At 45.7% G+C, this 26225-nt stretch overlaps 1 protein-coding gene across 4 annotated transcripts in view; it reads left to right on the top strand.

Moving 5' to 3' along the window:
- The window catches only part of DRD2 (dopamine receptor D2), a 497224-nt gene extending 489122 nt beyond the window's left edge, over positions 1–8102 (top strand). For 3 of the 4 annotated variants that reach the window (XM_073656995.1, XM_073656996.1, XM_073656994.1), the window contains 2 exons: positions 1001–1337; positions 4623–8100. In XM_073656995.1, coding sequence (XP_073513096.1) covers positions 1001–1337; positions 4623–4816 — 531 coding nt within the window. In that variant the 3' untranslated portion in view covers positions 4817–8100. Of the gene's footprint in view, positions 1–1000; positions 1338–4622 lie in introns of all 4 variants that reach the window. The other variant, XM_073656997.1, reaches the window with a different exon arrangement.
- The last annotated feature ends 18123 nt before the right edge of the window (positions 8103–26225 follow it).

Genomic DNA, 26225 nt, shown 5'->3' with positions numbered 1-26225 from the left:
GGTGTATGCCGCTGCTGAGTTTGCCGGCCGGCTTTTTTAAAGAGAGCATCTTCTGAGCAGTTTGTCAGCTTTTGGACACCTTTGAAGGTGTTTTCTATGTGTTTCTATGTGTTTTTGTTTGCCTGCCATTGGTTTTAACGGTGTTCTAAGGTGTTCGACCAACAGTTCGACGAACAGTTCCTCGAACATCCCGGTGTTCGACGAACCGAACCGAACCCGAACACTACGGGGGTGGCTCAACACTATTGGGCATCTACTAAAGATGTTACCACAATATAAAGAAAGACTTATAGAGACATCTTCCATTGGGCGTCTACTAAAGATGTTACCACAATATAAAGAAAGACTTATAGAGACATCTTCCATTGGGCATCTACTAAAGATGTTACCACAATATTAAGAAAGACTTACAGGGACATATCCCATTGGGCATCTACTAAAAATATTACCACAATATAAAGAAAGACTTATAGAGACATCTTCCATTGGTCTTCTACTAAAGATGTTACCACAATATAAAGAAAGACTTATAGAGACATCTTCCATTGGGCATCTACTAAAGATGTTACCACAATATAAAGAAAGACTTATAGAGACATCTTCCATTGGGTGTCTACTAAAGATGCTACCACAATATAAAGAAAGACTTATAGGGACATCTTCCATTGGACATCTCCTAAAGATGTTACCACAATTTAAAGAAAGACTTATAGGGACATCTTCCATTTGGCATCTACTAAAGATGTTACCACAATATAAAGAATGACTTATAGGGACATCTTCCATTGCGCGTCTACAAAAGATGTTACCACAATATAAAGAAAGACTTATAGAGACATCTTCCATTGGGCATCTACTAAAGATGTTACCAATAATTGAGTGCTCTTCCGTCTATGTAGTATAACTAAATAATCCTAGGAACAACTTCCAGCAGGTTAAACCACTGATCTGGGCGTTCTATTTACTTTTCTTTGTTTTTGCATATTTCATTGTTACACAGGAAGCAGAAAACCATCCAGAAGAGATGGAGATGGAAATGATGTCCAGCACATCACCCCCAGAAAAATCAAAGCACAAGTCAGCGTCCCCAAACCACCAACAGCTGGCTGTGCCAGCAGCATCCAATCAGTTCCACACTTCTGTCCCTTCTCCAGCAGATAGTCCATGTAAGGCTGAAAAGAATGGTCATCCAAAAGACAGTGCTAAGCCAACAAAGGCTTTTGAAACTCAATCAATGCCTAATGGCAAAACAAGGACCTCGCTTAAGACTATGAGTAAAAGAAAGATTTCACAACAAAAGGAGAAGAAAGCAACACAGATGTTGGCCATTGTACTTGGTGAGTATGACAAATGCCTACAATGACAATATTCATGATGTAATTAAATTCGTATTAAACAAGAATTACCAAAATTATATCACTGTATTCTGGAGCCACACAATATGTCTGGCTTCTAAAATTCCACCGATCAAGTAGTCTTTACTTCAAATGTAAAATTTCTCTTAGTGCAGGGGCTGAATGCTGTAGATTCTCTCATTTGAGAGATACGGGTCAATTATGCAAAGGACACTTTGATCAAACTCTGATCAGAGTTTGATCTGAGTGAGCTCTAATTCTCTCGGATAAGGAGAAGATGGTAAAAAAGAGGTCTTCATCTTCTCCATTCTGTCAGTGCGCGGAAATCGGACTGCACGCAGATGTCATTCGGGTGCCGTCCGATGGTTTCCACAAACTCATTGACTTGCATGGCCAAGGAAAAAAAATCGGATCGCACTTGGACCAAAAATAAGCTCGTCTGCACCCGCCATTAAAGTGACCCTCCAAACTTTGACTGTGTTAATGTTTTGCAACATACCCTGTGACCTCCTTGTAATTGATCCTGATGGTATTCATCCATTTTGTTTCCAATTTTATATTGTGGTAGATCGGCTCACTTCACTGCACATAGAGGTAGGCACAGGAACACTGTCTCTTTATATATTCCACTTGTTTATTAACAAAATAAACACAGCCTTTCTGGTTTATCGAGAAAACAAAACATAAAGTATGGCACAGTCCATGTTGCCCTGGGGATCCACCCGCTCAGGAGCAAACATATAAAGGTTCAACTTTCCTTATTCACAAACCTCCAGCTCTGGAGCTCCCAATTCCAGACACACCCACGAATGAATTAACCAGAAGGATGTGTATTTAAACTCTGGACTCCACCCTGGGGTGGAGATAAGTTGAACAGCCTCCCACTGCTCTACAATCAACCTAACCCAAAACATGGCTGATTTTGTCACAACATGAACACAACATTTATGGCATTATATGGGATTTCCCTTTGGAAAACATTCTTAGAAGTTACAGATAAGCTCTGCTCTCCTGCCTTCTGATAAGACCAGTACTGATTACATGGAAGTGTTGCGCTTCAGTGTTAGTAAATTGTAGGGCAGTGGGGTGTCTTTTACTTTTAAGAAGTCTCTTCTTAAAAAAGAATCAAAGATTCCAGCAAGGAATTTGCAACCAAATATAAAAACGGGAAACAAAACAGAGGAATGCTGTCAGGATTATTGATGAAGAGGCCATTTTTATCGTCTATATATTTTCCATTTATAGTCTAATTTTCAACTTAGACTGGAGTGTCGATTTAAGGAGGAGTCATTGATTCAGGTCTCACCACAGGGACTGACTTTCTGATTCTATAGAAAAATCCAACTCTGTTCCAATCTCCACAAACTTTTTTTTGGCTGTATAACAGCTGCAAAACATATGGGGCGGAGACTCGAGCATTTTTTTCTTTACTTTTGAAAAAATCCCAACCCCAACACAACTCCAACCCTGGCCCTGGCCCAACCCTAACCCAAGCTCAACCCTAACTGTAGCTCAACCCTAACCCTAGCCCAACCCTAACCCGAACACAACCCTAACAATAGCCCAGCCCTAACCCTAGCTCAACCCTGAACCTAGTACAACCCTAACCCTAGCCCAACCTTAGCACAACCCTAATGCTAGCCCAACCCTAACTCTAAACCTAGCCCAGCCTTAACCCTAGCACAACCCTAACCCCAGCCCAACCCTAACCCTAGCCCAACCCCAACCCTAAGCATAACACAACCCTAACCCTAGCCCAACCATAACCCTAGCCCAACCCTCACCGTAGCTCGACCCTAACCCTAGCACAACCCTAACCCCAGCCCAACCCTAACCCTAGCCCAACCCCAACCCTAAGCATAACACAACCCTAACCCTAGCCCAACCATAACCCTAGCCCAACCCTCACCGTAGCTCGACCCTAACCCTAGCACAACCCTAACCCAAGACCAACCCTAACCCTAGCCCAACCTAGCTCAACCCTAACCCTAGCACAACCCTAACCCTAGCCCAACCCTAGTCCCAGCCCAACCCTAACACTAGCCAAACCCCAACCCCAACCATAACCCAAGCACAACCCTAACCCTAACACAACTCAAACCCTAGCACAACTCTAACCCTATCACAACCCTAATCCTAGCACAAGACTAACCATAGCACAACTCTAACCCTAACCCAAGCACAACCCTAACCCTAGCACAACCCTTACCCTAGCACAACCCCAACTCTAACACAACCCTAACCCTAACACAACCCTAACCCTAGATTTAATTTTTACGCCTTTCCTCATGCAGTATAAGTGATTAGTCGACTTTATTTTTCGGGTCGATGAGATTACAGCAATTCCAGATTGATATCGGATTTTTATGATTGACAGCTGTCACACACTTTCTGACACTTTTCTTACTTTTATACATTGTCCCCTATAGGATAGGGATGCAGCAGCATCCCTGTGCGATACAGCCTGTCAGCGCTGCACAGGGAGAAGTTCCTTTGATTGTGCACTGCGCATGATCAAAGTAACTTCCTCCTGTCTGGTGACCCGGATGTCATCATGACGACATCTGGGTCACCATGACGACCACCGGGACCCGGCAGAGACAGCGCGGGACGCCATAGAGGAGGTAAGTATCGGCGCTTACCTCCCCTTGCCACGTGAATGCTGCGATCGACTTCGATTGCAGCATTTCCGGGGTTAATTTGCAGGGAGCTGTACAGCACTGCTCCTTGCACTTAGTACTGGATGTCAGCTGTGAGAATCAGCTGACACTCGGCAGCGATCGTCCCGCACCGCTTGTGTGCGACCGCGATCACAATATGCGTAATAGTACGTCCATGGCCCAATAGGCCCAAGGGCACAAGGATGTACTATTACCGCATACATCAGAAAGGGGTAAAACTCTGTGCCACATTTTTAACTTTTTACTTTTTTACCCTTAAATTCATTGTGTAATCTGATGGTTAAACATCACTGAATAGTGACTACATAATAACTCATCAATCATTTTTTTCTAATTTTCACTTTTAAAGGGAACTGGCCAGGACATTCACATTGCCCATACTATAGGTAGCATGAAACAAGCACTGACTGTCAGATTACAATAAATTATATTTTACTCTAAAAGCCGAGATGTTTCAGAGACAATATTGAAGGGTTGTGCCAATTTTGTCAGGAATTGTGAATCTAGAATTAAATGTGTTTTGTACAGTTTGACACAATGAATACTTCCCGAATTCCTAATGATATAATGTGTTGTATTTACTCAGGAGTCTTCATTGTCTGTTGGTTTCCTTTCTTCATAACCCACATCCTAAATATGCATTGCAACTGCTCAATTCCGCCAGCCTTGTACAGTGCATTCACTTGGCTTGGATATGTCAACAGCGCGGTCAACCCTATTATATATACGACATTTAATGTGGAATTCAGAAAGGCCTTTATAAAAATACTTCACTGCTAGAAGATATGTTGGATGTTTGACCATGGGCAACTATTATAAAAGTTGGGATGCTAAGGAAACCATGATTCCTTTGTTGATGGAACAGATTCCCCACTGCTCTTATGCTATAAACTACGTGTCTATGCTTCGCAAGTTGGAGGCAAGAAATAGTTCTACTTCTGTAGACATGCGTTGAGTTTTCGACAATGGATCTTCAATGAACTGTATATTGGAAAGGCAGCTGTGGGAAATGGCAAAATGAGCCTTAAGAGTACTAGACATTGTCTTCTCAACTACCATCAAGATATAGAAGAAGGGACGGATTCAGCCATTATCAGGACATGTGCAAATGTCATTGTGGTCTCACCACAGACCAAAGTCATTTTGTTCAATCTGATCTTTCCAATAGAAGAAAGCTGCCATTTGCAAAGGCAACACTTGGAATCAGGGAAATGGGGCTTTTTCCTTCATTAAGGACTACACATGGTTTGGTAGGTTCATGGACAATTGCATACTGTGGCCATTTTCAGCTTTTGAGTAACATGGCAATCAATGTAACAAAGAGAGCAATGCCAATATTACATTGCGAGACAAAACTGTAAATAAAGAATGATCTGAAAAGAAGCCCAAAGCCAAAAAATAAGAATATAAATATAAAACGTGTCTTGCATGGTGTGTGTAACATTAATAGTACATCATAATATCACACCATGACCCAACAAAAGAAAAAAATGAACTCGTTTAGCAATTGTATGTGGTCCTTCTGATGGTCACGTCCACCACTGCCGGGCCTCCAGCAGGTAGTGCAAATAAAATTTTCATTTGAATTTTTGAATTTACATGGTAATAAAAAGAAAGAAAACACAACAAAATGTACAACATTGTGAGTATACGATTTTAGTGCAAATAACATTATGCCTTTGGCTTGTGTTTGTCGCCAGTAAAACTGGTTTGAAACGTATTTCTGTGCGCCAGCTGACAACTTAGTGCATCATGAAAACTGCATCACTTCATCCAGATAATTTGACAATTGCTTTTCCAATAACTTCTAAAATTAATAAGTTTGGAAGAAGAATCACATTGAGCATTGTACATTGAAGAGATAACTTTGCACAATGGGTCAGCGCATATACAACTGTTCAAAAATGCACCATTTGTGAATTGAGCCCTTTCGAAAAAGTAGTAAAATAGGTAATGATGAAGAATATTTAGAATGCGGAAGCTGTTTTGTCCGATGGCATCAACAGCTACAGGTGCCACATATAGATGTAGCCGCATCCAATATGATGTCTGCCTCATGCTACGATGATGGAGTAGCATGTCAACGCTTTTTCAAATTAATGGGAACACCCACGCTACCCAAGTAGTGGAGCGCCAAGGCAGACTATGTAGAAAGTTATCAGCTGCTACATTTGTGTGTTGCCTTTATTTGCTCACGTAGAGGGATGTCAGTGGTAGAGATGAGCGGATCGCTTCGCGCAACCCCGGTCCAAGGTCCAGGTCAATTCTCTATGTCTGTGGATAGGAGCTGTGAAAATTTTCTGACCTTCTGGGATCCTGGGCCTTTGTTATGATTTTCTGTACTGGTGTGTCGTCACACAGATGACGTCACATCAGGCCGGTGAATCAAACTCCACACTGAGAAACCAGGAAGGTCAGGAAATTTGCACAGCTCGTGACCTGGACCATGGACCGAGGTTGTGCCAACCAATCTGCTCATCTCTACTCAGTGGAAAAGACTTCTTCTAATTATATAGAATGAATCTTTCCAAACATGTCCATGTCTGCTTGTTCAAGCGCAACAATGTAAAATCAATTTTTCATGCCACACTCTGTATGCTAATTACCAGTGAAGAGTCAAGGGGGCATTTACGTGGTACAGAAGAGTCATGCTGTCAGAGGTCTATCCAAGCTATTTTTGCCTTTAACATCACTATTTTGTGCATGTCTGGGGAGTACAAAGCAAAGGAGCATGTGCAGGATATGGAGATACCTGGAGATTGCCACCTCTGGAGACAATTTTATTTTGATTTGGGCTGATAATAGGGCAGCACAGTGGCTCAGTGGTTAGCACTGCTGCCCTGCAGCGCTGGGGTCCTGGGTTCAAATCCCACCAAGGACAACATCTGCAAGGAGTTTGTATGTTCTCCCCATGTTTGTGTGGGTTTCCTCCGGGTGTGGGTTTCCTCTCACATTCCAAAGACATACTGATGTATGTAGATTGTGAGCCCCGATGGGAACAGGGATGATAATATCTGTAAAGCGCTGTTGAATTAATGGTGCTATATAAGTGAGTAAAATAAATAAATAAAAAATAAATAAATAATTATTTTTTCAACTTAGTTTTATTAAAATGTTGCACTGTTTTGCTTTTATTGGCTCTTTGTTTCCCGGCACAATTACTGTTAATGTGGTCTGTGATCATAAATCAGCTAAAAGGAGATTAAAAAAAACAGGTAAAAGAGTTAAAAACTCTCCAGTTGAACCATCAGTATGAGTTCACTGCCTTATTCTCCCAATAGACAGTTCAACATGGGGACGATAGAAGACAAACCTGGCAAACTTTTTAAATACAAAAGTGATTTTTAGCCAAAAATACATGGATATAAATAAGACAAAAAATATTGTCCTTAAGGGTGTTAATAGCATTTTGAGGGGTGGAGTGAGACAATGAACAGCATGACTCTTCCATTCAGAGTGAACGCCCACTTGACTGTTCACAGATCATTGCCATACAATTCACAAAGTTTTAAAAACTGGTTTTCTGCATCTGAAAAAATATACAGGAACATGTTTAAAAAGATATTTGGGCCATTTATTAAGACATGGTGGACAGTTAAGTGGCCTGAGAAGTTCCCTTTAGGAGAATGCTGTAAACGCTATGAAGTCCCTTAATTTCGACATTCAGTGGACCATCATTTAAAAACTCATATCATCAGGCTGGTAATACAGCGCCACAACTATACCAGAATGATTAAATGTGCACTCTTATAAATGATCGATTGTATTACACATTAAACAGACATTTTAAGAAGTCAACGTGTCATGAATTTCTATTTAATGTGGAGCTCTACTTACAACTGACATTAATGAAGCATGAAACATGCTCAGCTAAAATGATGAAAGATATTATATTGTTTATACTTTTGGATTTCCATTCTGAGGTCGGAGTACAAATTTTGCTATTATTATTACTCTTTTATTGTATTTTTTTTCCAAGGACGATGCATTCTAAGTAATTCACTTTAATTATCTTGCCAAGAAGAAGAGAATGGGAAGAGAAACAACAACTGCCACATTCCTATAGTCAAAATATGTTCAATATTGTTATGAAACAATCTTCAATAACGCTGCATCCTTAGGTGAAATATTTATATTTGACTGGAGTTTAATTGGAGTTTGGCCCAAAAAATTGTAAGTTTGGGAAAAAATGCTAATTGGTAATAAAATTTAAAACATACTATCTTGAGTAGATACCGTATGGGTGATTTAGGGGTGTAGCTGTATGGAGGGCAGGAAGTACAAAGTCCTTTATCACATAAAAATTCACTGATAAGTAGCAGATGGAGGTGGGAAACCTGTTACAGAATTTTAATTAAGGCCCAGGGTTTTAAGTTACACATTTGATATGAATATTCCTATATTAATTAGTAATATAAGTATCCCTTACATTTTGAAATGTATTTCCTAATGCTAATAACAAGTGATAGAGAGTTTCTTGTACAGCAAGATATGATAAAAGTTAAAATGATCTTAACTGTTAGATTTTTGTGACAATATCTTAAAGGGGTGGCCCGGCACCTAAAATGTATTTTCTAACTACCGTACCAACTTTACACCCTAACCACTTTTGTAATTTGCTTCATTACACAATACTCTACACTTTTCCTTATCCTGATAATATGTTTTTTTTTCTGTACTTCCTTTGATGTTTCATTTGAGAGGATCCTCAAACATGATGTCACAGGAAGCTGGGGCTGCACTCACTCCACGCGGAGTCCATCACCCATCATCAGGGAACAATGTTGCTGTTACTTACTAGTGTCTTGCATTGCCGTCTAATAATTTTTCAGTAAGAGGAGGTGATAGGTGCAATGACTGACTCTAGCACCATCCCCTGATGATGATTTGTTTAAGAGCAGTACTAGAAGCTGTGGAGCAGCATTGGTGTCACTCACTGCTTATATCTTTGTCCCCTGCCAACATCTTTTACAATTAGAAGCTATGGTAGCGGCAGAGATAAAATCAGATTGCCAGCGCTGAACTCACCTCTCCCACAGCATCCATCACCAAAGTTCCAGGACGTATTCAGAGAAGGAAATAAAGCAAGAAACTAGTGGCTAGGGTGTAAGGATAGATATTTAGAAAATACATATTAAATGCCGAACCACCCCTTTAATACTAGTATCTGTTAAAAAAAACTGTTCAGTCTACAAAAATCACTAGATTAAAACTTAAAGGGTATAGCCCACAAATTGGAAAAAATATATCCCTGAAGTATTGCACATCATTACTTCAACTATATACATGTGAAAATCATTACTCTTCTGTGTACCTTTCACCCATTTCAGCCTCTTTACTCACTGCTTAATAATTGTGGCCTCTTCTCTTTCTGTGGGTAGGCAGCAGCTTGTCCCATGTGACTAGGAAGCAGTAGACTTTCCCAAGAGCTTCTGCTAACTCCTCATTTCCTGTCTTCCTCCTCTAACTTTCAGAAAATGTAATCCCTTACGCACAACCTCAGTTACTTCCTCTTTGCTACATCCAGTTCCTGTATGGCCGTTCTTCTCTCAATACCACATACTATTGGCCTCTTCAATGTCAGATGACTACATAGCATGAACATCATATGTGTCCACAAGTGAATGTGGACCTACACTCCGTCTACAGGAGAAGCAGCAAGGAGGCACAATTACAAAAGAAAATGTAATGCATTTATAAAAAAAAAGCACACTATTTTTAATTTATGTACGGTATATTGCACATACGCTTCTTTTCAAACAATACCTTTTGTGAGGAAACCTATTTAAATGGAGGAACACAATCATAGCCCTATTAAAGTAAGACTCTGTTAATGGGGAGGTTGGGACAAATAATTTATTTTATGCTTTTGGACAACCCTTCACCAGTTGTCAAGTCCCATTAATAATGGGTTGGAATAGAAAATCCCTATGATTAGCAGTTATTATTACAAGGTTGAATGACCAGTGAGTGCTAATTTCAATAAAGTGAATTACTGGAAATCTTTGTGCCAGGTTCTCGAGAGTGAGAGGTTTCTTCTCTGGTCATTAAACAAGTTGCAAAATCCTTTGTAATCCCACGTATACATAGGATTGTTTCTTTTCCTGGCGAGAGTGACCAAAAGAGTTCTCTTTTAGGAAGCTAAGCTGTCATCCTGCAGTATTTTGACTAGTATTTTGGTGTTTGGAAGCCAAACCTAGGAGTGGTTCCAAAATAAGGAAGAGTACAAATCTTTCATTATGTAATCTTTCCCTGTTCTTTCAACTCTTTTTTTTTTATTTTAAAAATAATAATGGAAAATACTAAAGAAATTACTGCAATTTGAATGTGACTTTAAGGTGCCCATATACAATCTGAACATATACTGAGTATTAAAGTGTTGACTCTTCTTCAATGGCAGATGTCAGTGGAACAAAGGACTGAGCAAGTGTATGAAAGTTTTGGCTCTCCTCAGATGGCAGATGTTGGTACAAAGGAGGATTGTGCAAGTGTATGGAAGTGCTGACACTTCTCCGATTGCAAATGTCGGGGGAAGGAAGATTGGGCAAGTATAGGGAAGTGTTGACTCTCTTCCATTGAAAAAGAAAAATGGAGAAAAGGGGAGCTCTGGGTGAAACCTGGGGATTAGGGACAGGGATGGGGCGAGAAGACTGCTCACCTGACCGGGTTGTGTACCCTTGCACAACCCCGAGAATAGCCTGGAGAGCGGAGGTCCACAATGCCATGGTGCTGCTGCACGTGCTGCACGTGACCAGCAATGATGTCACGGCAGGTGCTCCTGAGGCACAGGTACTGAAGCAAACTCGACTCCCAAGGGAAAGGCAGCTCCTGCTATAGACCCTCAGAGAGGGACAAATGCAGAGCAGATGGAGAACAAGCCATCATCTATGGAGCGCCAAGGAATGGATGGTGAAGAGGAGATAATAAAAACCACTTTTATTAGGTCAATAAAACAACACGTGTTTCAGCAGTGGAATACTGCCTTCTTCAGGTAATCATGACCTGAAGAAGGCAGTGCTCCACTGCCGAAACACGTGAATTGGGCAAGTCTATGAAAGTGCTGATTCTCTTCTGATTGCAGATGTCGGGGGAAGGAAGATTTCAGCAAGTGTATGAAAGTGTTAACTCAACCCCTGATGACAGATGTTGGGGTAAGGAAGGATTGGGCAAGTGTATGGAAGTGTTGACACTCCTTTGTTGGCAGATGTTGGGGGGAGGTAAAATTGGTCAAGTGTATGAAAGTGCTGAAACTCCTCCAACTGCAGATGTCAGGGGAAGGAAGATTTAGACAAGTGTATGAAAGTATTGACTTTCCCCCGATGGAAGATGTTGGGGAAGGAAGAATTGGGCACATTTATGAAGGTGTTGACTCTCCTCTGTGTGCAGTTTTTGAGGGAAGACAGATTGGGTATGTGTGTAAAAGTGTTCACTCTACACTGCTGACAGATGTCGAAGGAAAGATGGCTTGAGCATGTTGAATTTCATCATGACCAATCCTTTTGTCTTAATTAAGGTAAGCAGAAGTGTCTGGCAGCAACTTACTTCATTTCTCACTTTTGAGAACAGTATGGAAGAATGTCTATTGCCACATGAACATTTGATCAACAGCTTCTGAACAGTGTGGACGGCTGTAGAGAAATACAGGTGCATCTCACTAAATTAGAATATCATCAAAAAGTTAATTTATTTCAGTTCTTCAATGCAGAAAGTGAAACTCATATATTATATAGAATCATTACAAACAGAGTGATCTGTTTCAAGTGTTTATTTCTGTTAATGTTGATGATTATGGCTTACTGCCAATGAGAACACAAAAGTCATTATCTCAGAAAATTAGAATACTTTATAACATCAGCTTGAAAAATGATTTTTAAAATCCGAAATGTTGGCCTACTGAAATGTATGTTCAGTAAATGCACTCAATACTTGGTCGGGCTCCTTTTGCATCAATTACTGCATCAATGCGGTGTGGCATGGAGACGATCAGCCTTTGGCACTGCTGAGGTATTATGGAAGTCCAGGTTGCATTGATAGCAGCCTTCAGCTCGCCTGCATTGTTGGGTCTGGTATCTCTCATCTTCCTCTTGACAATACCCCATAGATTCTCTATAATAGATTCTCTATGGGGTTAAGGTCAGGTGAGTTTGCTGCCAATCAAGCACAGTGATACTGTTGTGTGTAAACCAGGTATTGGTACTTTTGGCAGTGTGGATGTAGTGCCCCGAGGGTTCGGCCGCTACAGGGGTATTGCACCTCCACCAGAGGTGTGATATTCCACTCCCGGGTAAGGATGGAGTATGGACCAGGGCTCAGATAGCTGCATACACACACTCACCCCATTTCTGGGGGACAGCTCGACGGTGCTCCCATTTATATATATGTAGGCACAACTGACCATGTCCCTGGCTGGAGTGGGGAGGGGGGAGGAAAACCCAGTGGTGTAGGAGCAGATAGGGGTTGGTTTCTGAGAATAGGTAGGAGCTCATTGGGTGCTGGTCACCTGAGCTCACACACAGAGGAGGAGGTATATAAGGCGGGAACCATCTTAGTTCAGGAAGTAAAGTGAAGTGGAGTGGAGTGAAGGGGAGAGAGAGAGCTGACAGGGGGCAGAGGCTCTGTAGGAGCTCTGCTCAGAAGGCAGGCCTAGGGTGAAGGCCGGAGCCAGAAGGGAGAAGAGGAGAAGGAACGGAACAGAAAGAGAAGGAACCAAGGAGTAGAAAGGCTCAGAGACACGAACGCAGAAGGGACCCTAAGGACCAGCGTGATATCGGGTGACGGGTCAGGCAAGAGAAGGGTACCGGATCCCAAATTGGTGGAGGTAAATCATCCCTCAGCCAAGAACTGGAGGTGGTGATCATTTATTGGTGCAACCCCCCGCTAAACCTGCTAGGAAGGTGACGCGCCCCTGGGCCTGTGTCGCGCTGCGTTGCGCACGCGGGAGCTTACCCGGAGCCGGATCTCTTGAGGGTTGTAGTCTCGTGGCGGTGACCCGGTCCGTGCCCAGGGAGTCAAACTGAGCGGCGATGTAACAGCGGTAGATGTAGGACGACTACGCCACCCGTTGAATGCAGCTATGGAGCTGCCGCTGCAGGACAGTCCGCTGAGGCCGGTGGATGGATGGTGCAGCGTAGATGGTATAACCCCCAACGGGAGGGGTATGGCCTCAGGGCAGCAGATGTGGATGATGGGGGTAGCAGGAACCACTCAGAGACGGTGCGGTGTAATTCAGGGTCTTTACTGGTAACAACGATAGACCCTCCCGGAGTACTTGCTAGTGAACGGGGCCTGGTCAGTCCTTGAGCAGATGGGATCTCCCCTGGCCAGGCGGAGTTGTAGGCCTCCCAAACTGACTGTACTCTTCTGGCTACCTTGCTAGAAGCGGATATAAGTAGCCCACGTCCCTGAGTGTACCGTGTGGTGCTCACCCGTATGGCCGGTGACTCGGGGCCTTCTAATGGCTTCCGCTCCACGATGGCGGTGCTGGTCCCACGCGTGTGACCGTGCCTTCGGGTTTCTGGGCCTGAGGACCTGAAATCCCCTGCCGGTCGGCTTCTGCTGCTGGGTAAGAGTTAGTCCCCACAGCCTCGGACGCCGGGTCCGGTAAGAAAGCTTCTCAGTCAGGGCGAGCTCTGCAGCTGCCAGCCCCTGACTCGTAGTAGTATTGCTTCTGCTGTTTCTTGTCTCTACTCTCCTTGACTGCTAACCCTGCTTCAGCCCCGGGTTTATATAGGGGAAGTTCTTCCCCTCCCAAGACTGGGCAGGAGGTGTGACATGCACAGGATCCCTGACCAAAGGACCTCCCACCTGCTCTCAGACATAACATTACATTACTGTGGAAACCAGACCCCTGGGGTGCCACATTCCCCCCTAGTAAAATTTAGTACTCCGGGACTAAACACATTTTAGAAAAACATAACAAGATATAACAATAACAATACAATAAGAAACACATAAAGGTGGTCACGGCATGTCCGTAACCGGGTGCAGTCTTTGAAGAAAGCAAGGTGTCCATTTCACCAAAACAGGGAGACGTAACCAGGTAGGGGTCTGTCCTACCCCGAGTCCTTAACAGTCTCTAGTCCATCCTGGGTTACGCTCCAACTATGTACAAGGATTCCCGGTAAATCCACCAAGGATTCCTAAAAATAACTGGAAACACAAAATTATACACAAGCACCAATACACAGATAAACATAAATAAAACAATTTATACACTTCAAATCCTCCAGCGTGCGGGTAACTGGCCTCTAGTGGCCCTAGTGGACCTACGGAGCTGACTGTCTGGCCCTGAACTACAGGGTGTAGGAGCTGTCAAGGGTAAACTGGGCAGCTGTCTACCGGCTCTTTGTCTCACTAGGGGTACGGCAGGCTCACTATAAGCAGAGGGTTGATCCTCCTGTTCTGCTTGTGTGGAGTCTTCTGCCTCCTGGACCGGCTGTTCTTCCAGCTCTACCTGTTGCTCCGTAGGTGCTTGGGATGCTGGTTGGAGGAAGGTGAGTACGGGTACCACAACTGCACCATTGACTTGAGTCCAAGACCGAGGGAAGTCCCCGAGCACAGTACTAACCATATCTTCCCTTTCCTCTACGGGTCGATGGTCTTCTTGTTCCTCTTCAGGGTTCCTCAGTTGTTCGGGACACTTCTTCAGGTGGTCCCGGGATACAATGGCTGTGGTTTCCCCTCCGTCTTTACTGATGGTACAAACCTTCGGGTTCTCGTGGCTTGAGGGCAGTACGGTGTACGGGTCCTTCTCCCACTGGTCATCCAACTTGTGGAGCCGTCTCTTCCTCTTCAAGACCTGCTCTCCGGGTACCAGGGGAACAGCGGGAGCATACTGGTTGTAAGTTTTCTCTTGTCTTTCCCTAGCCTGACAGAGACTTCGCTCCACGCTCTCCTGTACTCTCCGGTACTGCTGCTGCCTCTCTGTGTCCCAGTCTGTTTCTGGTGAAGTGTCCTCGGGTGTCAGGACTCCCATTTCCAGGTCAACAGGTAACTTACCAGGTCTTGCCCTCATTAGGTAAGCCGGGGTACAGTTGGTGGAACCTACCGGGATGTGGTTGTATAGGTCCACCAGATCGGGCAACTTCTCAGGCCACAGACTGCGTTCTTCCAGGGGCAACGTTTTTAGAAGATCCATTACCACCTGGTTCATTTTCTCACAAAGTCCATTAGTTTGCGGATGGTAGGGTGTCGTCCTTATCTTCCGGCAGCCATACAGATTGCAGAATTCCTGGAAGACCTCCGCTTCAAAGGCAGGTCCCTGGTCCGTCAGCACTTGGTCCGGGTACCCGTGTGGACGGCAAAAGTGCTGCTGGAAGGCTCTAGCTGCTGTTTGAGCCGTTAAGTCCTTGACGGGGACGACAACCAGAAACCGGGAGTAATGATCCACGATGGTTAACGCGTAGACGTAGCCACTTCTGCTTGGGGTCAGTTTTACATGATCCAAGGCTACCAGTTCCAACGGTTGCCGAGTGATGATGGACTGCAGGGGAGTCTTCTGGCTGGCACGGTCCTTCCTTCTCAGGTTGGACCGGCCACAGTCTCTGCACCACTTCTCGATGGTTCCCCTCATGCCTACCCAGTGGAACCGCTCGCGCAGCAGGAACTCCAGCTTCTTCCACCCGAAGTGTCCAGCTCCATCGTGGTATGCCTCCATCACCATGGCTGCGTCTCTTCGTGGCACCACTACTTGCCAGAGTAATTCATGCGTCCGGGAGTTAACCATTCTGCGGCACAACTTCCCTTTGTAAAGGAACAGTCGACTCTTCTCTGCCCATAGTTGTTTGGCTACCTCCGGAGCGTCTGGTTCAAGGCGAGCCTCCGGCCGAGTCAGCATCTCCTTCACCAGTCGGACGGCAGGGTCGCTGTCTTGCGTTTCCGCCCAGTTGTAGTGGGGTAAGGGGTTCAACGTAGCAGCCTGCTTACTCCTTACCCGGTGGGAATACTGGATAGTCCCATGACGGTGGAACGCAGGGAGTTCAACTTCTTCCAGTCCCTCCGGATCTTCTCCTCCGTCCGGCAGGTTGGGCATCCTGGACAGGGCGTCCGCGTTGGTATTGGAGCGTCCTGCCCGGTATTTGATTGTGAACTCGTAGTTGGACAGACGGGCCATCCACCTCTGCTCCAGGGCACCGAGTCTTGCCGTGTCCAGGTGTGTCAACGGGTTGTTATCCGTGTACACGATGAACCGGGAAGAAGCGAGGTAATGCTTAAAGCGCTCGGTGACTGCCCATACTACGGCCAGGAACTCTAACTTAAATGAGCTGTAATTCTCGGGGTTCCTTTCGGTGGGTCGCAGTTTTCGGCTGGCGTAGGCGATTACTCGTTCCTTCCCCTGCTGGATCTGGGACAGTACGGCTCCTAGCCCGATGTTACTGGCGTCGGTGTAGAGGATAAAGGGCTGGCTATAATCCGGGTACGCCAGGATTTCGTCCCCCGTGAGGGCCATCTTCAGCTGGCGGAAGGACTCTTCTTCCAGCTCCTCCCATTTGAAGGGCGGCTTCTGGTTCTTGGCCTTCCGGGACTGGCCTATCAGGAGGTCCTGCATAGGTGCTGCCTTTTTGGTGAAACCGGGAATAAACCTTCGGTAGTAGCCTACCAACCCGAGGAACTGCCGCACTTCTTTTACGCTGGAGGGGCTTGGCCATTCCTTAATTGCGGTGATCTTATCAGGGTCGGGAGCCACTCCGTCAGCGCTCACCACGTGTCCCAGGTACTGCACCTTTGGATTCAGGAGGTGACACTTGGAGGGTTTCACCTTTAGGCCGTAACTTGCCAGAGCTTCGAACACTTCCGCCAGGTGTTTCAGGTGGTCCTCATACGTCTTGGAATATACGATGACATCGTCCAGGTACAACAGGACCGTCTCGAAGTTTCTGTGGCCCAGGCAACACTCCATTAGTCGTTGGAAGGTTCCCGGTGCGTTGCAGAGTCCGAACGGCATGCAGGTGAACTCGCTAAGTCCCATCGGGGTGGTGAATGCGGTCTTCTCCCGATCCTCCTCTGCTACAGGAACCTGCCAGTACCCGCTAGTGAGATCCAAGGTAGAGAAGAAGTTAGCAGATCTTAAAGCAGCCAATGACTCCTCTATCCTTGGTAAGGGGTACGCATCCTTGTGTGTGATACGATTGATTTTCCGGTAATCTACACACATCCTCATGGTGTTGTCTTTCTTTCGGACTAAGACTAGTGGAGCTGCCCAGGGGCTACAGCTATCCCTGATCACCCCAGCCTCCTTCATGTCTCTAAGCATCCCCTTGGCGTGTTGGTAGTGGGCAGGGGGTACGGGTCGATACCTCTCTTTTATAGGAGGATGGTCTCCCGTGGGGATGTGGTGTTCTACCCCCTTGACTCGCCCGAAGTCTAACGGGTGTTTACTGAACACTCTCTCGTACTCCTGAACCACCCGATAGACTCCTTGTTTCTGGTGTGCGGGAGTGGAGTCAGTACCCAGATGTAGTTGCTGACACCAGTCCTCCATGTTTTTCTTAGAGCCGTTACCTTCCTCCGGGTGAGATGGAGGCAAGGGTTCCACAGATTGTATAGAATTTTGGTTAATGGTATATAATTTGGCTAGCGTGGCATACCGGGGCAGGTACACTTCCCTCTCCCCGATATTTATTATGCGAACGGGCACCCTCCCATGGCGTACATCAACCACCCCCCGTGCTGTCAAAATGGTGGGCCTACTGTCCGAGTAAACTGGTTCTACCATTGCCTGGTAATCTCTACCTCTCAGACCAATAGCTGCCCGGCACCAAATCATCATTTCACTTTTTGGGGGCATGGCAATAGGAAAAGGGTCACACATTCTTACGCTACCAATCTCACCGCCGGAGAGTTCCACCTGTTTCCGTCGCATCAGTGCCCGGATCTCTTTCTGGAGCACCCGCTGCTCGCCGGAGCTGGCGTTCTTGGCAACCTGCTGTAAAAGGAAAATCACCTCTGCAAGACAATTTTCAATTACATTAGTTCCTAGAGTTATTTTTGGGTGACTCTCATGTTTGTCAATATCTACAATGATCAGTCCCTGTGCTGCCAGTTCGACTCTACCGATTTTGATGGTCACCTCTTTAAATCCGATCTGTGGCACGGGCTGGCCATTGCTGGCGATGATACTCAAGTCGTCGTCAGGGTAGCGGGTAATATCCGAGTCATTCCAGTACTGCTTAAAGAGCACGTACGGGATGGTGGTGACCTGTGACCCGGTGTCCAGTAGGGCACTCATGGGAATGCCATCCAGTACCACAGGCAAGACTGGACGTCCTCCCACATATCTGTCGCGCCAGTTCGATGGGCCTGGTGATCTTTTTCCTGGGGGTTGGCCCTCTACCCCAGGTTGTGCCCGTTTAAAGAACAGTACCTTGCCATATGTCCAGGTTGATTGCAGCGGCGGCAGATGGGTCGTCCGTCCTCGCTGTATCGGTCACTGGGTCTTCCTCTGGCCGGTGGGGTCCTCCTTGGTCGACGCCACGGGATGTCCTCCGGTCCGGATGCCAGCTGGATCTTCCCTGGGGTGGAAGCCTGTAAAGACTGCACAGTTCAGGTTAGCGCAGCAACGCTCTTAGCTAGCTCTTGGACCTGATGGTGTAGGTCTGGAGCCGGGTCATTGTCCAAAGCCTGCGCATCAGCTCCCACAGGCCCTGCCGACAAGGGCGCCGCCTCCTGGTGGTAAGTGATAGCAGGGCGCTTGTGGGTCACAACGCCACCCGGTGCCGGTTCTCGGAGCACCCGGATGGCTCTGTCCTTGAACTGTGCAAAGCCCAGATGGGGATCCTGTAAGGCCATTGCCCGCAACTGGGTTCGGTGGGTATTACAATACAGTCCCTCTATAAACTGTTCGGTCAACAGCCTGTCCTCGTTTCCCACTCCATCAGGGTCGGTCTGCTTAATGGCCCTCAGGGCCTCTTGTAGGTTTAGTGCATAGTCCCTTATACTCTCATGCGCTCGCTGCTTGCACCCGTAGAATCTAAGCTTAATCTCGGCTGAGGTGCGGGTATCAAAGGTGTCCTTCAGCCGGGTTAGTATCCCTGCGACAGTCTTCCTCCCAGGTGGCCAGGATTTTACTTCCCTTTTGGCTGCCCCGGTTAGTTGGGACACCAGGATGCTCACTTTTTGCTCTTCTGTGAGGGGGTACACCTGGAAGAGGCTATCCAGCTTTTCTCTAAAGTCATGCAGGGTATGTGACTCCCCTGAGTACTGGGGTAGCCAAGCTGCTCCCGGGATATAGGGCATGGTGAAGGGCATAACTGCAGCAGCGGTAGCGCTGGCGGGGGTTGAGGCAGTGAAGCTCTCCTCCGTATCCGACATCTTCCTCCCCCCTAGTGGACCGTGGCCTACCTTGCGATGATCCTGTTCCGTAGGCCGCGGCTCCGCAGTGGATCGTCAGGGTTGAGGACCTTCCGTCGCGCTCCTGTGACGTCGGCGTCTGCTGGGCTCCTTCCAGGACCTTACGCAACGTCCGGACGTGAGGCGGGGCTTCAGTTCTCGCGCGCTTTCGGAGTCCACGCCCCTCTTCTTCCCGCGCGGCGTCCTCAAGATGGCGTCCAATGGCGGGAAAACTCCACGGATGGCGGGAAGAAGGCAGAAGATGGCGCCGGATGGCGGGAAACTTCACCGATGGCGGGAGGAAGGCTGAAGATGGCGCCGGATGGCGGGAATCTTCACCACAGGTAAGTTTGAAAAGTCTCTTTTTCAGGCACGCAGTACCCGGTGGTTGCGGGCACGAAATCCTGCCGACTACGCCAAAGTTGACGCGCCCCTGGGCCTGTGTCGCGCTGCGTTGCGCACGCGGGAGCTTACCCGGAGCCGGATCTCTTGAGGGTTGTAGTCTCGTGGCGGTGACCCGGTCCGTGCCCAGGGAGTCAAACTGAGCGGCGATGTAACAGCGGTAGATGTAGGACGACTACGCCACCCGTTGAATGCAGCTATGGAGCTGCCGCTGCAGGACAGTCCGCTGAGGCCGGTGGATGGATGGTGCAGCGTAGATGGTATAACCCCCAACGGGAGGGGTATGGCCTCAGGGCAGCAGATGTGGATGATGGGGGTAGCAGGAACCACTCAGAGACGGTGCGGTGTAATTCAGGGTCTTTACTGGTAACAACGATAGACCCTCCCGGAGTACTTGCTAGTGAACGGGGCCTGGTCAGTCCTTGAGCAGATGGGATCTCCCCTGGCCAGGCGGAGTTGTAGGCCTCCCAAACTGACTGTACTCTTCTGGCTACCTTGCTAGAAGCGGATATAAGTAGCCCACGTCCCTGAGTGTACCGTGTGGTGCTCACCCGTATGGCCGGTGACTCGGGGCCTTCTAATGGCTTCCGCTCCACGATGGCGGTGCTGGTCCCACGCGTGTGACCGTGCCTTCGGGTTTCTGGGCCTGAGGACCTGAAATCCCCTGCCGGTCGGCTTCTGCTGCTGGGTAAGAGTTAGTCCCCACAGCCTCGGACGCCGGGTCCGGTAAGAAAGCTTCTCAGTCAGGGCGAGCTCTGCAGCTGCCAGCCCCTGACTCGTAGTAGTATTGCTTCTGCTGTTTCTTGTCTCTACTCTCCTTGACTGCTAACCCTGCTTCAGCCCCGGGTTTATATAGGGGAAGTTCTTCCCCTCCCAAGACTGGGCAGGAGGTGTGGCATGCACAGGATCCCTGACCAAAGGACCTCCCACCTGCTCTCAGACATAACATTACATTACTGTGGAAACCAGACTCCTGGGGTGCCACAAAGGCACCATATAGGATAGCGGGAAACGGGGCCCACGTTTGCCCGCATAGATCCGCGGCAGCTGGACAGAAGTTTGGTCACTGGTGGGGCACAGCCAGGGAAAGAAAAGAAGGGAGTCCAGGGCTATACTCCTGAATTTCCCGGGGGTTGACCGAGCCCCGCACCTGGTGGACGCAGCACGGCTTGGGCAGTCATTGCCGGCAGAGATGGCTCAGAAAATAACTGTGAGTAAAAGGCATTGGACTGCAACACGTTGACTCTGTGTTTCTTACCGAGCCAGCACTAACGGTCCTGGGACGCCTGGCACCACAACCCCCACCATTGACTCTCACTGCCCCGAGGCTACACTCCTCCCGTGGGAAGTTATACTATTCCCTGCTGCACCCACAACATCAGCCTCAGTGGTCTGCCCCGCAGCGGCGGTTCACCCTGACCGCAATCCACGGGTGGCGTAGTCGGACATTAACCTAAAACATATAAAAGATTGCCACTGGTCTGACCACCCTGAGCCACGGGATCGGGTTGCCACTACTACCCCCCGTCATTGCGCAGAAGCCCAGTTCCGAGTGCCCCAAGGCCCAGGGGGCGAGTCATAGACAGGAGCCAAGTCCTGCTGGAGAATGACATTTCCATCTCCAAAAAGCTTGTCGGCAGTATGAAGCATGAAGTGCTCTAAAATGTCCTGGTAGACGGCTGCGCTGACTTTGATCTTGATATAACACAGTGGACCTACACCAGCAGATGACATGGCTCCCCAAATCATCACTGATTGTGGAAACTTCACACTAGACCTCAAGCAGCTTGGATTGTGGCCTCTCCACTCTTCCTTCAGACTCTGGGACCTTGATTTCCAAATCCTTGTGGAGTGTGTCAATGACTGCCTTCTGGACATCTGTCAAGTCAGCAGTCTTCCCCATGATTGTGGAGCCTACTGAAACAGACTAAGGGATCTTTTTAAACACTTAGGAAGCCTTTGCAGGTGTTTTTTGTTAATTCTTGTAATTTACTGAGACAATGATTTTTGTGTTTTCATTGGCTGTAAGCCATAATCATCAACATTAACAGAAATAAACACTTCAAATAGATCACTCTATTTGTAATGACTCTATATAATATATGAGTTTCACTTTTTTATTGAAGAACTGACATTAATTAACTATTTGATGATATTCTAATTTAGTGAGATGCACCTGTATGGCAAATAGGAAAAATGATCCAGCCCCCTAGGTTGAGATATCTGAAGCTAACCTTGACTTACTTCACTGCCCTAGATCATGAAGAAATGTAAAATTGACCCGTTTTCAGACTTAGATCACCAGGGAATTTACAATGAAGTCTGTTTCTGCTCTAGACCTCAAGGGATTTTGAAATTCTAAGAAAAGCTGTTAAAATGCCATTGGGGAGTCTTATATTCCTTGTTTTCCTGTAGCCCACTTCCTATAAATCTGGCCTTGCTGTGCAGCACGTGAAGTCCCTCAAGATCTATATAGGCTTTACCATGTCCATATGGTCTAAAAATATACAAAATTCCTGCTCGGATTGTTTATTTTCTATATTTATCAATGCCATGGCCAAAAATTTGATTTATTACATAAATCAAGCAGCTGATTAACTTAGCTTCCTTGGAATTAATTTTGTGCCCGTACATTATTAAAATTCGATCAGGGATCTTGGAAAAATTAGAATCACAGTTTCTTTTTTTCTGCGCCTAATTTGTTAGTATCCCAGTGGTAAGATTTTTAGAAAATATCATCAAATGCAGTGAAAATTTATTCTGATTGATAATGTCCCACTGCTTACTCGTAATCTGCCATAGAAGATTAGTGAACACTTAAGTAGCCGGAAAAAGCAATGGTGCCTAGAAAATTAATGTACAGCCTCCGTACCAAGATTCAATCAGTCACTTGGATGATATTGTATTATTGACTGTCTATTGTAGTCTAGATATTGCTCCATTACTGAATGTCTGCTCTGTTTCAAAATTTCTAATAAAACATGGAATATGACCAAAACTTTTTCTACAATACATTGTGTATCTGCACCTTGACAGTCTTAAAAGCAAACGTGATGTTCCTCCTGTCAAAACTAAAAAGCTATCGGTGCCGCCGGTTTCTTATGAAGATAGAGAGCTGCTATTTCAGGTAGAAAATTGGAAGCAACTTGAGCAGTTGAAAAACAGCAGTTGAGGCAGAAAGTCTCGACAAGTAGTAGAGTTAATTACTTTACTGCTGTTTGGAAATTGGCAGCTTGGCATCGTATAGAAGAACATGACTGACAGCCGGTGTCTTCACCAAGCTTCATTAAACCCTTTCTCGTCAGAAAAGTTGCTTCTCATGATCAACTGATTTGATATTTTCCAAAATAAGTGGAAACAATTGACTTTCAGGTTTTGTTACTAAAAGGGAAATATCTATTTTCATAATATTTTAAATAATGTAATCTGAGATTCATGGATAAATGTAAATTACTGACGAATACATCAGATTTAATTTTAAGAATATCAATCAATCTATCTGAACACTCTATGGAAAAAAAAGTATTAAGAATTGATTTCAATAAATAAATAATCTTTATTAGCATATAGTGCTAACATATTCTGCAGCACTTTACATACTTTATCATTGGGGCTCACAATCTAGATTCCCTATCAGGATGTCTTTGGAGTGTGGGAGGAAACTGGAGGAAACCCAAGCAAACACGGGGAGAACAAACAAACTCCCTGTAAATGTTGTCCTTTGTGGGATTTGAATTCAGGACCCCAGCGCTCCAAGGCTGCAGTGCTAACCACTGAACCACTGTGCTGCCCTTTTGAGCCACCGTCTCCTCGCCCCCAGTGTATAACATCTGGCTGCTCACCACAAGTGTACGACATCCGGCTCCTCGTCATGCCTTCAACCTTTACGAATGTATGATTTCTTTTGACATCTTGTTTGGCAAGAGGGAAATAATTTGGGTTGAAAAGATTGACAGTTAATATGGTAAAAGATGTATGGTAAAATAAAAAGTGCAATGTCAATGGAAGAAATAATGTAAAATAAAACAAAAAATCCAAACAGTGGCTAAGAATGTGGGAGCCGCAAGCAGCAGAACCACCACTGACAGCAGCCATAAGGGCTGTAGTACTACCAAACGCAGGTTCCAATAGTCCTCCTTTGCCTTCAGTAAGCCTATCAGTGTGGAGAAAAGGGAGGACATTATGGAATTTTGTGCACATCACTCATCTCAATCACAGAAGGAAGATGTTACCTCTGAGAGAGACACCATCAGTTTGAGTCAGTGTTCTGCACGAAATGGTCTGCTTGATCACAAATTACTTAAGAGAGATGCATTTTGGCCTATTTTTGTTATGTAAAAAGACTTGAAAAATTGTCAAACAAGATGTCTGTTAGTGTGTTTTTTTTATTACATGGACTGTTGGTTACAAACTTACTTTCCTGTTCTATGGTGAGGTCACCGACATTACTAAGTCTGTGTTTGTGTTAAAACACTGTAAAGAGGGTTGGATACAACCTAGAAGCCATCAGAGTGTTACACATGTCTTTTCAGGGCAATTGGAGGCTTTGTAGTACTGTGGTTCATGGCAAATCAATTCACCGCAAAACAAATTATTTTTAATAATTTGTTGAACCTTGAAAATTCAAAGTTCAAAAGATTCAATCATCTCTAATTATGATGATGAAGCTGTCTATGATTACTAACCAGTGCAGCATATTGTGGAAAGTGAACCAATGGGGCTTTCAGTTGTGCTGACTAGCATTGCTTGGTGCATGCTCCATTACTTGTGGGATGACAGGTGTATCATCAGACTGACATAAAGTGAAGATTATTGGATAGCCATGCTTTTAGACCCTCGCTTTAATAGCAAAATGGGGATTTTTTTTCAGGATTCCAAAAGGGAGTCAAAATTCATGCATTACCAGGAAATGCTGTGCGTCCTGCTTAGCAAAACTTTCACCAAGCAGATGCCTGCTGACCACATGTTTGATCATGTTTTGGCCAACCTTATCCACATCAGCAAACAAAGGCACACCTCTTCAACAGCCAGGTTCAGCTAGTTCTGGACTGTGTCCTTTCTACAACAGATATTCTGAGCGTCGACCTCATGGATTTATGGGTTAGAAAATTGGGCCAGTAGAAAGGACTATTTAACTATGTTAACGGTCTTGACCAGCCCCCAGTAAACTGGCAGAGAGAGTGTTCCCAATAGATGGATTTGTCACACTAAAGTGGACCAGATTGTCCTCTTACAAGTATGGAAAACCTTACATTTGTCAAAATCAAGCAGGCATGCATCAGTGCTGATTTTTATTCACCATAGCATCAGCCTGCTGGTCTATTGTGTTCTACACTGTTTTGCTGCTGCTAGGACTGATGCCCCCTACCCAACTGGGCATCTATTTCCTGTCCATCATGTTATATCTATGTTGTGCTAGTGCTGATGCTGCAAGGGTTGCCAGTACTGGCCCTATACAGACAGATAACACCTTGCCTGGCCCATCATATTCTATACTGTGCAGGTGCTGCCATTGCCAGTGCCGATAGACAGCCACACATCTGCCTGTTCAATCTTTTCTATGGCTATAACACTGTGCAGGGGACCCAAACAGTGGTTATCTTTTCATTGACTTTGACCTATAGATTAGAAAGAGAACAACAGCTTTCTCCCTCCTAGAAGAGAGCTAATTTGCATATATTTTTCCAATAGAGGATTGCCTGCTCAAAAAGTCTCTCTACTAGAGATGAGCAAATTGATTCTAAAATAATCAATTTAGTTACAAACTTCCTCAAAAAATCAGATTCTAACAAATCTGAAGTTTTTCAGATTTAATTCACATGAATCTAGCAAAATAACCAAAATGAGTGCACAGAAAGGTTTAAGAAAGCAAACTATTATTTATGTATTCTATCTTATCAGCCATCTCCTCACCTGTCCCGCTGTTGCCACTTCTTGCCTGGTCCTCTACTTGCTCCTCTTTGGTTTTTGTCTAGGTCGGGGTCTTCCAGCACTGCCACTGACTAAGCTCCTGAAAGTCAAGAAGGGCATGACGCTTGTCATTAATGTCAGTGATGTTCATCATGCCTCGCATGAACATGAGGGGCTTAGTTAGTGGCAGCACAGGAAGACCTGAACCAAGAAGAAGAGGAGTAATGTGGAGTTGTCTGCTCAAATTTAGCAAATGCTCCTGAATCGAAGAGATTCTGTCCTCTCTCCTCTCTAGATTAGTTGATGGTCTCCTCAAAGAGAAACAATATCCCTAAACATACAGGGAGTTACAGTTAGGTCCAAAGTAGAACACAGCCAAAAAATATCTCATAAACTTAGGAGGTAGAGATGAGCGAATCGCTTCGCTTGACCCCAGTCCATGGTCCAGGTCAGTAGTCTCTGGCCATGTACAGGAGCTGCGGAAAGTTCCTCAACCTCTGGGATCTAAAACTCACACACATTACAGATGACGTCACACCAGGCCGGCAAA

Source organism: Phyllobates terribilis, unplaced genomic scaffold, assembly GCF_046119375.1.
Source record: "Phyllobates terribilis strain yellow unplaced genomic scaffold, ASM4611937v1 Scaffold_12__6_contigs__length_324123572, whole genome shotgun sequence".
Lineage (NCBI taxonomy): Eukaryota > Metazoa > Chordata > Amphibia > Anura > Dendrobatidae > Phyllobates > Phyllobates terribilis.
This window is presented reverse-complemented; position numbering and strand designations above follow the sequence as displayed.